This window comes from Sus scrofa, chromosome X, assembly GCF_054392235.1.
Source record: "Sus scrofa isolate SSC_HxYL_T2T_F1_AM1 chromosome X, Sscrofa_HxYL_maternal_Yorkshire_Landrace_v2.0, whole genome shotgun sequence".
Taxonomy (NCBI): Eukaryota; Metazoa; Chordata; class Mammalia; order Artiodactyla; family Suidae; genus Sus; species Sus scrofa.
In genome coordinates this window covers 52,463,957-52,481,204 of record NC_139401.1, presented here as the reverse complement: position 1 = coordinate 52,481,204, position 17,248 = coordinate 52,463,957, and the positions used below count along the sequence as shown (strand labels likewise).

Here is a 17,248-nt window from a genome sequence, read left to right as displayed (position 1 = left end):
AACCATAAGGTTGTGGGTTTGATCCCTGGCCTCGCTCAGTGGGTTAAGGATCTGGGGTTGCCATAAGCTGTGGTGTAGTTCACAGATGCAGCTCGGATCTGGTGTTGCTGTGGTTTTGGCATAGGCTGGCAGCTGCAGCTCTGATTAGACTCCTAGCCTGGGAAACTCCATGTGCCACAGGTGTGGCCCTCAAAAGACAAAAGACTAAATAAATAAATAAATAAATAAATAAATAAATAAATAAAGAATTAAAGGATGGTTTCAGAAAAAAAGGAAACTACTTGACATTTCTCCAACTACTGACATTGAGAGAACTGAAAATATGTTCATTGAGTGTTCACATTATACTTTTCTAACGATTAATATGTATCTCAATAGTAACTTTAGAGGAAAAATAAAGTTATGTGACATTATTAAAAAAAAATTCTCACAAAGATGACTAATACAGTTACCACAGCTTTGGAAGCCCATCTGAGTGATTTGAAGTTCTGTGTTCAGATTTTTCTCTTTAAATCACTTCTTTTCATCTTCAATATTGTGTGATTACTTCAGGTTTTAAGTGTTCTGTAGTCTGTAGTCAGTCACTATCACTTTTCAAAGAAAGAGAATATTTACCCATTCGCTATTTTAAAACTTCAGGCTGCAGATTTCTAAGATTTCTGAGAATGTGAAGAAGGTTGGGTATGAGAAAAACACAGAGACATGGGGGTCATTTTGAGAGAAGTTTTAATTTCCACAATCCTTCCCTTCAAATGTCCAGAATTCTAATCAGATTTTAAGCTAATTTGAGTTGACAATGTATATGAATAACTGATGATTTACTTTGCTGTACACCTGAAATTAACACAGCTTTATAAGTCAACTATAGCCCGATAAAAATTAAAAAAATAAAAATGTCATTTACTGATAATGTCACCAAAGAGTATGGAAATTCTAAAAAGAAACCCAGAGAAAAGGTGATCAATTTCACAAATATTTAAGCATTTGATAAAGATAGGTAGAAAGGTCCTGGGGATGGAGGGTTAGAGGCATCATTTGCTTAAAACAGCTCTGATTTAGAGCTTGAAAGTGGGATAGCATGACTAGAAAGAAAATGAAAGAACAAAATACTCCAGTCAGCGCAGCAAGTTATTGCTATGGTAATAAGACAAAGTCCAGGCTCCTCCCAAACAGAAAGAGGAGAGATACTTTTGTATACAGGTCCCTTCAAGCTTTGCTCTGGGTTTAGACTAATCATTTTATTCCCCAAGTGCATTTGTATGCACAACATACATATATGTGCACATTCATTGTTTAAGTAAAAATGTCACTTTAACCCTATGAATCTCCAGTAAGGACATCAGGTATTTGGGTATTAGAGAAAGAACAGGTGGATGGAATTGGATATTATTAGAACACTAGACGTAATCTAAACCTAGACAAATTTCAAATTTTACTTCACCACTATCTCAATAGTAAATGGAGCACTATAAGACAAAATAATTCATCAATTTGTACAAACTAATGGAATAAGCAATCCTAAAGGATGGAGAGAAAGTATCAAGCATAGTAGCAGCTACATCCATGCAAAATGAGGTCAGAAATGTATATATGTAGGTATATACATATGTATGCATGTATTATGTGTGTATGTATATGTATATTAGGTGTTTGATTTATTAACTAGTGTGAAAATATGGAAATATCACTACCTAGCATGAAACTATGAAAAATATGAAAAATAATAAAATGAAACATTTTCTTCCTCATTAGTTTTGGCTGGAGCATAGATAAATCATTTTACTTAAATAGTTATATATTAGGAAAAAATATATGCATAACACATTGTAGTGGGAGGAATGGATTTCCCCCATAGATATGTTCCATGTCTTAATCCCCAGAACCCACATGATTTTTACTTTATTTGGAATGTGTAATTAAGGATCTTGAAGAGATTATTCTGGATTATTTGGGTAGGCCCTAAATTAAATAATGAGGATCCTTATAAAAGGCACACAGAGGAGAGACACACAGAAGCACAGAGAAATCAATATGAAGATGCACACAGACATTGGAGTGCTGAGGCCACAAGTCAAAGGACATCTGCATCCACCAGAACCATGGAAAGGGCAAAGAACAGATTCTCCTCTAGAGCCTTAGGATGGATCATGGCACTGACAACACCTTGATTTTGAACTTCTGGCCTCTATAACTGTAATAGAATACATTTCTGTTGTCTTAAGCCACCCAATTTGCAGTAATTTTTTTGTGGCAGCCCTAGGAAACTAATGTCTCACATCAAACCCAGAATTCTCCAGACTATTTAGGACAAAACTAATATAGGTCTTTACGTATTTTTAGCTGATCTAATTTTTTAAGTGAGTAAATAATATTCATGATAAGAATATGAAAAAAATTGTGAAGGAGGTACACAAATAATTTAAGTTTGGGAGACAAAGAATATCACTGTGTAAACAAGATAAATTTACATGAAGCCACTGACAGTTAGAAAACAAGTAATAAGCAGAGCCACACGAGGGACGAATACAGATAATTTAACATTCCAGGAGCTCAGGGCACTAGAGGTTAGTGTGAATTGGAATTATCAGTGAAAGTTTTATGGAAGAAATGAAAGTAGAATTTGGACCCTATAAAAAATGTGGGATTTATTAAATTAAACAGGCTGATTGAAGCGTACTCCAGACAGAAAGAATGGTATGGGAAAAGGTGTCATTGAGAAATTTTGAGTAATGTATGACATGATTAGACAGTATCATAGAAATATTGTTACTTTTCTTGGGTATGTAAGTGTTGATGTAGTTATACAGGAGAATGTCATTATTTGTAAGTGATGCATGCTAAATTATTTAGGCCTGAAGGTTCCTGTTGTAAATTACTCTCAAAGGTAAGAAATGAAAGAAAAAGAAAAAGAGAAAGAGAGGGAGAGAATCACAGAAAAAGAGACTATATACAACTATGTGAGAATATATGCCAAAACGTTAATGACATTAAATTGGAGTGGGGAAGACATGTATGATTCAATATGAACCCTAGAGCTGCTCATACACTTTGTCCAAGAAATCTTACTTCTAGAAAATAATCAGAAACTAGAAACAAAGGGCGGGTGACAAACAAGTGCTCTTTCATTATATGGCATGGCGATGTAGGAATTCAAAGAAGTGAGAGCAGCATGTGTGTACTGAGCAAGACAACCATATACCAATCATACCTCATGACATAAATCACAGAATGAACCAAACTAGGAGGCTTCTGCCCCTAAGGATTTTGCCAGCATTGTACTGTTATAAAACACGAGTGCTGAGCAAGGACATGGTCAGTGCTCTGTGGCCATGTACCACCAGTACCTTAGCTTTACTAAAAACAAGATATCTTGGAAATGGCAAGAAACAAAAACAAGTGCTTAGATTATATACTATCCAGAATTTTCTATACATTGTACCAAGTTCAAAGTGACTTCAAATTCTGGAATCTTAGTATACTTAACACATGGAAAAACATTTTTGGAATTGTATTTAGGTGTACTGAGATTTCAAAATAAGGTAGCCATGCACACTTGACAACAGTTCACTGAATTATTTTTATTAAAAATCCAATACATTTTATCTAACAATTATACTCAGCTTCCTCTTAGTATCTACTAAAGCACCAACAACTAACCTGCAGATGTTTTGCAACAATTAGCAACTTTTGATATGATAATAGTCCCTAAATGGCAACAACTACAAATAAGGTAAACAAGACCTTATATTGGTTTTAATGTCATTAAAACAGTACAAAGACATCTCATCCACATGCACATATAACTTAAACAAAACCAATTGTACTCCAAAGACAAAGCATTTAATGATTAAAAACATTTTTTTTCTAAAATAAGACTCATTAAATGTCAGCCAGAAACTTTATCTGGTGACTTAAGAAACAGATGAGTACTGGACATGTAATGTAAAACTGTATACAATTTTACAGACAATTTAAGGGATTTTCAAGGATAATTTTAAATGTATTGGGTTTCACTTATGCAATGACTTTAGAACTCAACCCTAAGCAAAATGGGAGTTCCACATCTAACACAGAGTGCTTAGCTGTAAAAACCAGATAATCTGTTTGAATCCTTTTTCAAGGAGTGTCCAAGCACAAAATTTTCTTCTCTGTAAAATGGGAACATTAAGAATACCTATCTGTAATGACTAATTTTATGTGTCAACTTGGTTGGGCCAGATGCCCATATATTTGGTCAAACATCATTCTGAACGTTTCTTCTCTGAAGAAGTTTTTTGGATGATATTAACATTTAAATCATTGAATTTTGAATAAAGCATTGAACTTTGAATTCTGAATAAACCCTCCATAATATGGGTTAGCCTCATCCAATCACTTGAAGGCTTTATTTTTATTTATTTATTTTTTAGGGCTGCAGGTGCTACATACAGAAGTTCCCAGGCTAGGGGTCGAATGGGAGCTGCAGCTGCCATCCAAGCTGCATCCTCATGGATACTGTTGGGTTCATTTCCACTGAGCCACAGTCACTTAAGGCTTTAATAAACAAAGACTGACCTCCTTCAAGGAAGAAAGGCAAAAAAATTCTTCCAGCAGACTGCCTTTGGACTAGAACTGTAACTCTTCTGTGGCTCTCCGGTTTACCAGCCTACCCCATCAGATTTTGAATTCACCAGGATTTCATAATCATGCAAGCCAATTCCTTAAAATCTTTCTCTCTATATAGAGAGGTGGACAAAGATAGATATATTTGGATAGATATATAGATATAGATATGGTTTTATTTTATTTGTAAAGATATATCTTTATATATAGTATATGTAGTATTTATATCCATAGTTATATAGACAGATACATTTTTATTTATATCTATAGTTATAGAGATAGATGTTGAGAAATACAGATTCTGATGATTCTGTTTATTAGGAGAACTCTGACTAAGATACTATCCAACAGAGTTATTGTGAAGATTAAATAGGACAATGGATTTAGTATATCGAGTTCCCAAAATGTGGAATAGCGCTAGATAAATGATGGCTACTGTCTACTATGAATCTAATATTGTCCCTAAATGCTTGATCCCAGAAGTTATGTTTCTTTTAGGCCAGATTTGCTATTTATTTGAACCAGAAACCCAGGCATATAGATACTTCCTAGAAACCTCCCTTCCTTCACCCCTTCACAGCCCCTACCATGCTGTTAGAGAAATGAGCTTCAGTTCTATAATGATTACCAGATACTCAAGTCTATTATGTCTTAATATTAGTATTTCATTTGCCTGATAACTGACCTGTTTGAATACATGCATTGAGCCAGTTTCTGAATTAAGTTGGACCTCCAAGTTGTTTATGAGTTGATCCATATCTGGAAAAGAAACAACGGAAAGATAATTTTAAAATAAGATCTAATTCACTATATGCATACAATATGCCATTTACCCTTGGTTACAATGGCTTGTATCCTATGAACATTATTTTTCAAGACTTACCTACACAATGAGAAGTCAGTATACGGACAACATTCTAATGTATTTATTCTACTCACCAAGACAGCCCTTATTGGTCCCTAAGAATATTAGCTGCCCCCTCCCCTCAAATCCTATATGAACATGAAACTAATTTTTTCAACTGCTTCAACTCTCACTACCTTCATAAGATTATCATAGTGACATAGTTTCTAGAATCTTCCCCTTCCTGTCCTAGTTATCATTTTAAGGAGTTCCAGGCTCCTGTATTTATTTACCCTAATGAACTCGTTTATTTTATATATCAGCACTATACCTCTTTCTAAAGAAGTATTTTAAATTTCTACTTCACATAAATATTTAAGCCAAGTGGGGTTCATATAAACAATATTCTATTTCCTTTTTAGATAATTTTTCTTCCTCTGAAAGTAAATACTTGATGGCTTCACACAGTTGCCCTATACCATCACAATCATTTCCATCAGTAGTACCTACTAGCATCTCTTCGACCAGATTTCCTTTGATTTATTTATATTCTTTTTTTTTTTTTCATTTTTGGCTGACCTGCGGTATGTATGAGCTTCAGGGCCAGGGATCAGATCTGAGCTGCAGTAGTGACCTAAGACATAGCGGCAGCAATGCTCCATCATCAACCCACTATGTTAGGCTGTGTCCCAGAGCTCTCAAGAGTCCTATTGTGCTACAGAAGGAGCTCCTGATTTATCTACATTCTAATCTCACTAAAAAAGAAAACATAGTGTAAAGAAAGTGAATCTACAGCTTGCATTGGACTTAACTGGTCAGATTTCAGATTATGCTAAGTGTATCCAAGTCAATTACAACAGTTTCCTCATTTATTATCTGATTGTATTTCAAAAGATAGTCCAAATATCAGTTAATTGTTTTGGATATCAAATACATTTATCCATAAGATGTTCATTTTACAGATCACTTCACAATAGCCATTTAAGACCTAATGCAGTTAAAATACAAGGAGTGAACAATCAGCAAGGATATAAATATAACACATACAACAAATACTAACAGACATAAAAGGAGAAAATATGGGAATACAATCATAGTAGGAGACTTTAACATCCCCCTCACATCAATGGACAGATCCTCTAGACCGAAAATCAATAAGGCAACAGAGATCCCAAAGGACATAACAGAAAAGCTAGACTTAATTGACATCTTCAGGACATTACATCCAAAAAAAAAAAAATGAGAATATACATTCTTCTCAAGTGCACACGGAACATTCTCAAGAATTGATCACATACTGGGGCACAAAGCTAACCTCAACAAATTTAATAGTATAGAAATTATTTCAAGTATCTTCTCTGACCACAATGGCATGAAACTAGAAATCAACCACAGGAAAAGAAATGAGAAAAAACCTACTACATGGAGACTAAACAACATGCTACTAAAAAACCAAGGGGTCAATGAGGACAACAAGAAGGAAATTAAAAACTACCTTGAGACAAATGATAATGAAGACACATCCACTCAAAAATCTATGGGAGGCCACAAAAGCAGTGCTCACAGGGAAATTCATACCAATACAGGCCTTCCTCAAAAAAGAAGAAAAATCTCAAATCGACAACTTCACTCAACACTTAAATGAATTAGAAAAAGAAGAACAAACAAAACCTAAAGTCAGCAGAAGGGAGGAAATCTTAAAGATCAAAGAGGAAATCAATAAAATAGAGATTAACAAAACAATTGAAGAAATCAATAAAACCAAGAGCTGGTTCTTTGAAAAGGTAAACAAAATTGACAAACCTCTGGTGAGACTCACCAAGAAGAGGAGAGAAAAAACCCAAATAAACAAAATGAGAAATGAAAAAGGACAAGTCACAACGGATACTATAGAAATACAAAACACCATGAGAGAATACTATCAACAATTGTATGCCAAAATTTGACAATCTGTAAGAAATGGACAACTTTCTAGAGACTTACAGCCTGCCAAAACTGAATCAAGAAGAAATAGATCAACTGAACTGGCCAGCCACTAGAAACGAAATTGAAGAGGTCATAAAAACACTCCCTACAAAGAAAAGTCCAGGACCAGATGGCTTCACACGTGAATTCTACCAAACATACAAAGAGGAAGTGATAACCATCCTCCTCAAACTTTTTCAAAAGGTTGAAGAAGAAGGAACACTCCCAACGATATTCTATGATGCCACCATCACCCTCATTCCAAAACCAGACAAAGATACCACCAACAAAGAAAACTATACACCAATATCTTTGATGAATATAGACGCAAAAATTCTCAAAAAATTTTAGCCAACTGAATCAAACAACACATAAAAAAGATCATACAACACGAACAGGTGGGATTCATCCCAGGTGCACAAGGATGGTTCAACACACGCAAATCAAACAACGTCATACACCACAGTAACAAAAGTCAAAAACCACAAGATCATCTCAATAGATGCAGAAAAAGCACTTGACAAAGTCCGATATCCATTCATGATGAAAAAACTCTTAACCAAAGTGGGTATAGAGGGAACATACCTTAACATAATCAAAGCCATTTATGGAAAACCCACAGCAAATATAATACTCAATGGAGAAAAGCTGAAAGCCTTCCCACCTAAATCTGGAACAAGACAAGGATGCCCACTCTCACCACTGTTATTCAGCATAGTCTTGGAAGTCCTAACCACAGCATATCAGACAAACCAAAGAAATAAAAGGCATCCAAATAGGAAGAGAAGAGGTAAAACTGTCACTGTATGCAGATGACATGATACTATATGTAGAAAACCCTAAGGACTCATGAACTGATCAGCAAATTCAGAAAAGTAGCAGGATATAAGATTAACATTCAGAAATCAGTCACATTTCTGTATACTAAAAATGAAATATTAGAAAAAGGAATACAAAAATACAATACCATTTAAAACTGCACCCCAAAAAATCAAATACCTGGGAACACATCTGACCAAGGAGGTAAAGGACTTACATGCCAAGAACTATAAAACATTAATCAAGGAAATTAAAGAAGATGTAAAGAAATGGAAAGATATCCCATGCTCCTGGGTCAGAAAAATTAATATTGTAAAAATGGCTATACTACTCAAAGCAATCTACAGATTCAATGCAATCCCTATCAAACTCCCCATAACATTTTTCACAGAACTACAACAAACAGTTCAACAATTTATATGGAACCACAAAAGATCCAGAATTGCCAAGGCAATCCTGAGGAACAAAAACCAAGCAGGAGGCATCACTCTCCCAGACTTCAGGCAATAGTACAAAGCCACAGTCATCAAGACAGTGTGGTACTGGTACCAAAACAGACAGACAGACCAATGGAACAGAGTAGAGAGCCCAGAAACAAACCCAGACACCTATGGTCAAGTAATCTTTGACAAAGGAGGCAAGAACATGAAATGGGAAGAAGACACTCTTTTCAGCAAGTCGTGATGGGAAACCTGGACAGCTGCATGCAAATCAATGAAACTAGAACACACCCTCACACCATGCAGGAAATCAACTCAAAATGGCTGAAAGACTGAGATCTAAGAAAAGACAACGTCAAAATCCTGGAAGCGAACATAGGCAAAGCATTCTTTGACATCAACCTTACAAATGCTTTCTCAGGTCAGTCTCCTAAAGCAACAGAAATAAGAGCAAAAATATGGGACCTAATCAAACTGACAGCCTTTTGCAGAGCAAAGGAAACCAAAAGAGAACAAAAAGACCACTTACAGGTTGGGAGAAAATACTTTCAAATGATGCAACTGACAAGGGTTTAATCTCTAAAATATGCAAGCAACTTATACAACTCAACAGCAAAAAAGCCAACAACCCAATGGAAAAATGGGCAAAAGACCTGAATAGACATTTCTCCAAACAAGATATACAGATGGCCAACAAGCACATGAAAAAATGCTCAATATCCCTGATTATTAGAGAAGTGCAAATTAAAACTACCATGAGATACTACCTCACGCCAATCAGAATGGCCATCATTAATAAGTCCACAAATAACAAATGCTGGAGGGGGTGTGGAGAAAAGGGAACCCTCCTGCACTGTTGGTTGGAATGTAGGCTGGTACAACCACTATGGAAAACAGTGTGGAGGTATCTTAGAAAACTACACATAGAACTACCATATGACTTAGAAATCCCACTCTTGGTCATACATCTGGACAAAATTTTCCTTGAAAAATACTCCTGCACCCGCATGTTCATTGCAGCACTATTCACAATAGTCAAGACATGGAAAAAACCCAAATGTCCATTGACAGATGATTGGATTAGGAGGATGTGGTGCATATAAACAATGGAATACTACTCATCCATGAAAAAGAACAACATAATGCCATTTGCAGCAACATGGATGGAACAAGAGACTCTCATACTTAGTAAGTCAGAAAGAGAGAGACAAATACCATATGATATCACTTATATCTGGAACCTAATATATGGCACAAAGGAACCTTTCCACAGAAAAGAAAATCACGGACTTGCAGAATAGACTTGTGTTTGCCAAGGGGGAGGGGGAGGGAATGGGGTGGTTGGGGAGCTTTGGGTTAACAGATAGAAACTATTGCCTTTGGAATGGATTAGTGATGAGATCCTGCTGTGTAGCACTGGGAACTATGTCTAGTCCCTTATGATGGAGCATGATAATGTGAGAAAGTAGAATGTGTACATGTATGTGTCACTGGGTCACCATGCCGTACAGTAGAAAAAAAGTATATTGGAGAAATAACTATTGAAAAAATAATGATAAAAATAAGAATAGAAAAGAAATATACACAACTGCAAAAAATTATAATACAGAAACACAGAAAAGTACATGATAAACCTAAAAACAATTCCTTTATTAATTGACTGCTAGGAATTGAGGAAATTAGTTTTAATTAGGTTATTAGGCAATATTACACAATGAATATTCTATTGAGATTATGAAGAAAATTTCTGCGCTACTGTAGAAGAGCTTAAAGAATTTTGACATTTTAAAATATTTCCAATTTTGTTTCAAAATACATGCATTTTCTTTGATGCAAGTATATGGGTCAAACTGCTTTTATATACCGTCATCATTCGCGAAATATTTATTGCATAATTAGTATGTGTAAAAGGTTATACTGAGCAGACTGCTATCGGTTTTAGTTCTGGGTCAACCAGACATTTAGAGTCAGCAAGTATAGCAGAGAGCACTGACCTCGGAGTTAGATGCCAAAGAATTACATCCTATAATCTTTGTCAAGGCCTTTTTCTTTCTAAGCCTCAGCTTTTCTGTGTAGAATTAAAAGATTTTAAATTGTTCTCTGCAGAGTCCTAAGGCCTGTATGAAACCTCTTTAGGGGCAGGAGTTGGGGTTAGCAGAGGAAGAAACTTAGTAAGGAATAAGCACAGCAGTCAGTTGCAGAAAACTCAAATTTCAATTAGATTGTAAGTTTTTTGCAGGCAGAGATTTTCATCTTTGATTGGTTTTTCAGGGGCTTAGAACAGCGCCTGGCACATGGTAGGTGTTCAATACATTACTAAAAGTTTTTGATGACAGTGACAGAAAAATAGAACAAGGAAGTGTGTTTTCTCAAGCACAGGAATTGGACAACAGTGGGGAAAATAAAATTAAATAGGTTATATATGAGAGATGTCTGAAGGCTTTAATAAATAAAGACTTTTTATTATGTTAATATTGAATGTAATTAACTGTGAGGTATGAGGTATCAGAGAGGGCAGCCTTTTCTGATTTCAAGAAGTAGGGGAAAAGGAGGTGCAATGGTAGAAAAACAATGGCCAAGCAGGTAACTCTAATATTCCACAGATGGGCCATCAAAACAGCCAGGAGAGAGTGGAGAGAATTTTCTTCTTCCTTTCCATTCACCTATCCTTCAATCAGGTCTTGTTATTTCTAGACAAGATAGCTTACAAGAGCCATCTCCTATCTGGTCTTCTTCAATTCCTATGGATTATGAAACAGCACAGTTGAGGAAGCAGAATAACTTTGACAAGCTATTTAGCCACTATGAACCTCAGTTTCTTCACCTGCCAAGAGGTAGGGGAAATAGCACTGATTTTATAGGGTTAATGTGAGGGTTCTATGGATTACTACATGTAAATGCACTTAAAATAGTTCCTGGCATATAAAAAGTTTTCAATATAATTAGCTATTGTTTTCACTATCTAGGAATCAGATGGGGCCTTTATACTCTTTAAGGAGTCCTTTATACTTTGTGCTTACAAGCCTTCTCTACCTCTTATATTTAAGGTTTTTAGCACCTCTGTCAACCCATTCTCACTGACTGAGGGTCCATCATCTTTGACCCCTCTCTCCATCTCCAGCCAATTGGTTATCAGCCCCAATAAATTCTACTGTATAAATATCACTTAAACCTAACCCTTCAACTCCAAGTCACTCCCCCCCCACCTTTTTTTTTTTTTTTTTTTTTTTTTGCTTTTTAGGTCCATACCTGCAGCATATGGAGGTTCTCAGGCTAGGGGTCAAATGGGAGATATAGCTGGGCCTACGCCATAGCCACAGCAATGCCAGATTCAAGCCATGTCTGCAATCTACATCGTAGCTCACAACAATGCTGGATCCTTAACCCACTAAGCAAGGCCAGGGATTGTGTCCTCATGGATACTAGCCGGGTTCATTACCACTGAGACACAATAGGAACTCCCTGACTTCCCCTTTTAATCATACATCACATTGCTACGCAAGTGTGGTAAAAACAAGAAGGCTCTGAAGTAAGTGCCCAGGGCCACATACTGGCTCTGCTACTTCTTAACAATATGACTTCAAGGAAGTTGTTGACTGCCCTTTGTCTGTTTCCCTAACTATAAAATGGAGGTAATAATAGTACCAGCTCATAGAATTTTCATGAGGATTTATTAACTTAATATGTGTTCAAGTGTTTAAAACAGTACCCGGCACAATGTCATTGTCTGTTTCCCCTACCACCACGTGATCCTTGCAATAGTTACCTCGTCTTGTTCTTCTCTGTATCCCTTTCTTTTAGCAGAGTACTTCCTCCATTTAATGTGCTAATGTCTAATGAATGAATGATTATAGGAATAAGAAAGGTTATTTAATAGCAATAATATTACAATATAAAATAATACTATTTAATAGCAATAATCAAGGAGTTTGAAAAATATTTTTTTGCCCCACCCATATCACAGATATTTTAGTCCAATGGCGCAAGAGGGATAGCTGACAATTAGGATTGTCTCAGCCATTTCTGATTAGTGTCCTCAGACCCAAAGAGCAGCCATTAGATAACTCTGGACAACATTCTAAATGTTGGTAGGAGTAAAAGGAAAGCTCCAGGAAGGTGTACTTGCTTCTTTTTAAAAACTGTTTTCTTTAATGTTTAGCCAGACAAAGTTTAAAACTGAAGGAAACTAGGGCTTACAGAACAGTATCAAAGAAAGCTCAGTTTTATTTTAAACTTTTTAAGCCTTTGTAAAACTTTTGACTTTCTCTAGAGTTAGAGTTGCTGTTCTAAGTAGAAGCTAGACTTTCTTGTCCTTCTCCTAAGGAAAAGAGTACTGGAGGAGGAAATAAAGGAGAGAAGGAGATGGACTGAGTCCCATCCACAGCAGGTCAATCTCTCATTTATGCAGAACATTACAAACCACACTCCAGGGACTATAACTATAGAAAATTGATAAGATTATACTACTTTTTTCATGTTCCAAGCTAATTTTGTTACTCAAGTGGCATTTTGTTACTCAAGTGATCTGCTTGTTTTATGAAAGTGAACAGTGCCTCCAAGGGACAAGAGCTGGTGATTGACTAGTAAGAACACATTCCACCCTTTGGCCAGCACTGAGGGGTGAAAAATGTCTAGAGATGAAGTGAGAAGTTAGATTCTTAAGAAGAGAAGCAGGATTCCCCTAGTGGCTCAGTGGAAACGAATCTGACTAGCATCCATGAGGACGCAGGTTCCATTCCTGGCCTTGCTCAGTGGGTTAAGGATCCAGCGTTGCTGTGAGCTGTGGTGTAGGCCAGCAGCTACAGCTCTGATTTTACCCCTAGCCTGGCAACCTCCTTATGCTGCTAGTGCGGGTCTAAAAAGACAAAACAAAACAAAACAAAAAACAAACAAAAAAAAGAGTGAGAGAGAGAGAAGCAAAGTAGAGTCATTGGGGCCGACAACTACAAAAGAAAGCAAAACATTGGGAATCCTGACACTGACCTATGAAGGTACCTAGTGTCTTAAGACATAGCATTTTGACAATATAAGTAATAATTCCTTATGTGCATCTATGCAGCTTTACTGTAGGGAAAAAGAGAGCTTTTATGTATCATTCCCATTTCACAGTTAATGAATTTGGAGGCCCAAGGTCACATAGTTTAGAAATGATGGAATCAGAACCAGAACTCTTATCCTCTAATTCAGATTACAGTGCTCTCTCACTACTAATATCCCAAATACGGTAAGCATCTTATTTCTAAAAAACTGTCTGCTTAAAAGAAAAACAAGTTTAAGGAGAACAAACCAATTATTCTGGAGGATCTTGAGCAGATATCATTCACTTTCAGCCTCTGACTTATAAGAAATGCCGGAACTGCTGAAAAATGAAAATTAAGGTTTTAGGATTTTGAGATTATAGGTATTTTAAAAAGTATTTTCTATGTTTTAAATATTAGAAAAAGGTAATTAAAGAACAACCAGATACACATATATTTTCAGACAGTTTGATTATATATCTTACAGAGGAATAGGGAGATTCATAATGGGCCTCTGGGAAAATCTTCAGGAATAAGGCTACTCTGAGCATGGCATTAACAATAAAATGTTGATAAAAGAGCAATAATAACCAACAGTCACCAAGTACTTACTATGTGCTAAGTATTGTTCAGCTAAAAGAACTAATACTTATATTAGCTCATTTAATCCTCAAAATTCTAGGAGTGGGCATATTATTTCCCCATTTTAAAAATGATGAAACTGAAACACAGATAAAGTAGCTTATCCCAAATCACCTAGCTAGCAAATGGCAGAACTGGGATCTGAACCTCAGAAGTCTAGAGCTATAATGCAGCTGTAATGCTCCTTGATCTGGGTGCCAATGAGATTCCCCCAACCTCTGTTTGAATGAAATTACATACTGGAGGGTTAATGGTTGCTAGAAAAAAAAAAAAACCCTGCATAATAAAAGATTTGAAGATCTTTCAATTTCGCTCATTTCCTCCAAATAGGGTCATACCTATCATCATAGGAACAACTAGAAAACCCAAACTCAATAAAACCTCCATTTATGGCTTCTCAACAGATAGCTCACTATGGTTTTTCTATTGAAAGAGTCTCAACATACACAAAATCTGGAGAGTGTTTGAAGTACTTAGCCCAAATTATAGCAACCACCACCAGAGCAGGTACTCAGAAGTGGCTCCAATACAAGAAAGGCCTGCAGCTTGCATTTTCAGCTTTCCCGAATGAGAAAAAGAAAATAGGGGCAACTAAAATGCTAAAAAGAACATTAATTTAAGAGGAGAGGACATATTACCATGAAAATAATTGTAAATTGCCAGGACATACCACGTGAAAGAAAGAATGAAATTGAGTATTGCATCATTACTGTTAAGCTAAGCTAAGCTAAGCTTGAAGTAGAAAAGAAATGTAAGGTATTAAAAAGATAAGGTGATAAGAAACACCAGAAGGAGCTATATGACTTTGTTTTTTTTTTCTTATTTTTTTTCTTTTTTTCTTTTTTTGGGAGCTGTATGACTTTGAACAAGCCATTTGACTTTCCCATGCCTCAGTTTTCTCACCTACAAGATGGAGATACATCAGCTTAGCCTGACCCCCTTACAGGGTTGTCATGAAGACCATTGTGATAATACATATAAAAATTCTTTCTAAGATGTAAATGTGAAATTGCTATATAAGTTTTTAGGAATACTTCTGTCAGAAAGGCAAAACTAAAGCACATAAAAATACATACAATGCATACTTTTTTTTTTCTTTTTAGGGCTGCACCAGCAGCACATGGAGGTTCCCAGGCTAGGGGTCAAATAGGAGCTACGGCCGCCAGCCTATGCCACAGCCACAGCCACAGCCGCAGGCACAGCCACAGCAATGTGGGATCTGAGCTGCGTCTGCAACCTACACCACAGCTCACTGCAATGCTGGATCCTTAACCCACCGAGTGAGGCCAGAGATCAAACCTGCAACCTCATCGTTCTTAGTCAGATTCATTTCCACTGTGCCATGATGGGAATTCTGGCACAATGCATACATTTTAAAGGTCCAAACTATTCACAATGACAATACCCATCTTATGATTTTTTTTATGTTTATCTCCATTCTCACATGAGTTTACGTTTTACAAAATCACCTGCATAGCTTTCAGTGTTTTCAGCCATTTTCATTTCCCCCCTGATGCGACATTAAGCTCCATTTTCTTTTCCACAGAAAACCCCAAATATGCATGAAAGAAAAATCACCCTGGAATGTGCTAGAATTAAGATTCTTGATTCCGAAAAATATGAAAGTTAAGGGGAATTATTATAAATGTCTAAAACTATCCTGTTGTATAGCACAGGAAACTATATCCAGTTACTCATGATAGAGCATGATGGAGGATAATGTGAGAAAAAGAATGTATGACTGGGTCATTTTGCTGTACAGCAGAAATTGACAGAACACTATAAATCACTATAATGGAAAAATAATAATCATAAAATTTAAAAAATAAGAAAAGTAGTTATACAAGTGGACTTGAGGTTCAACGAACTCTATGCCTGAGTTTTAGTTCTAGTTTAATTATCAAATTGTTGAATAACTTTGGATAAGTCCCACTATTTAATATAGAAAGTAGAAATAACTATTATTCACAAGATAATTGTGAACCTCACAGAATCACTGTAAGGATCAAAAGAAAGGACAGACTTAAAACTATTGTATAAGGAGTTCCCACTGTGGTACAGCAGAAACGAATCTGACTAGTATTCATGAGGAAGCAGGTTCGAACCCTGGCTTCACTCAGTCAGTCGGGGATCTGGTCATGAGCTGTAGTGTAGGTCACAGATGTGGCTTGGACCTCACGTTGCTGCGGCTGTGGTGGAGGCCAGCAGCTGTAGCTGCGATTTGACTCCTAGCCTGGGAACTTCCATACACTGCAGGTGCAGCCCTAAAAAAAAAAAAGTATTGTATAAATTAACCTCAGATTTCTAGAACTGGTCCCCTTGATCCTCACCAAATACGTAAATTTATTTTTTAAAAATAATCTTACATGCAAGAAACTGACAGAAATTATTTTAAAGGGGTAAAACTTATTTTATAGTTAAAAAAGGGTAAAACTTATTTTATAGTTAAAGAAGGCAGCATGAAACAATGGAAAAATGTTTGACCTAGGAGCTGGAGATCTGTGTTTTAGTCCAGACTACACTGTTATCTAGGAGAGCCATTTTGAGTAAACTACTTAGAAATTCTCATGTCTTTCTAATTCTCTGTGATATATGACAGAGGATATAGATAGTTTTCCAGGTTTCTGCTAAATCTGTGAAGTTGATGTCAAGAAGGACAATTAAATTCTCCACAAATCATTAGACAAACTTGAGTTTTTTCCTATAGCATTTAAAAATACCTTTTTATTTTTTATAATGCATACAAATACATACAAAAGTAAAGAAGAACTCCCCCATGTGCCTATTCCCAGTTTTAGTGATATTCAGCTCATGGTAAATCTTATTTCATCTGTATCCTCCAACCCAATCCCCCACCTCAATGGCTACTTTTAGTCAAATCCCAGATATCATATCATTTCATCTCGATGGCATTTCCA

The 17,248-nt window shown here is 36.1% G+C and overlaps 1 protein-coding gene across 19 annotated transcripts in view; it reads right to left on the bottom strand.

The window, feature by feature from the left end:
- KLF8 (KLF transcription factor 8) overlaps nucleotides 1-17,248 on the bottom strand; it is a 365,585-nt gene that overhangs the window by 73,494 nt on the left and 274,843 nt on the right. For 9 of the 19 annotated variants that reach the window (XM_085006125.1, XM_085006114.1, XM_085006117.1 and 6 more), the window contains 2 exons: nucleotides 13,958-14,029; nucleotides 5,288-5,361 (listed from right to left, as the gene is read on the bottom strand). In XM_085006125.1, coding sequence (XP_084862251.1) covers nucleotides 5,288-5,359 — 72 coding nt within the window. In that variant the 5' untranslated portion in view covers nucleotides 5,360-5,361; nucleotides 13,958-14,029. 19 annotated transcript variants of the gene reach the window in all.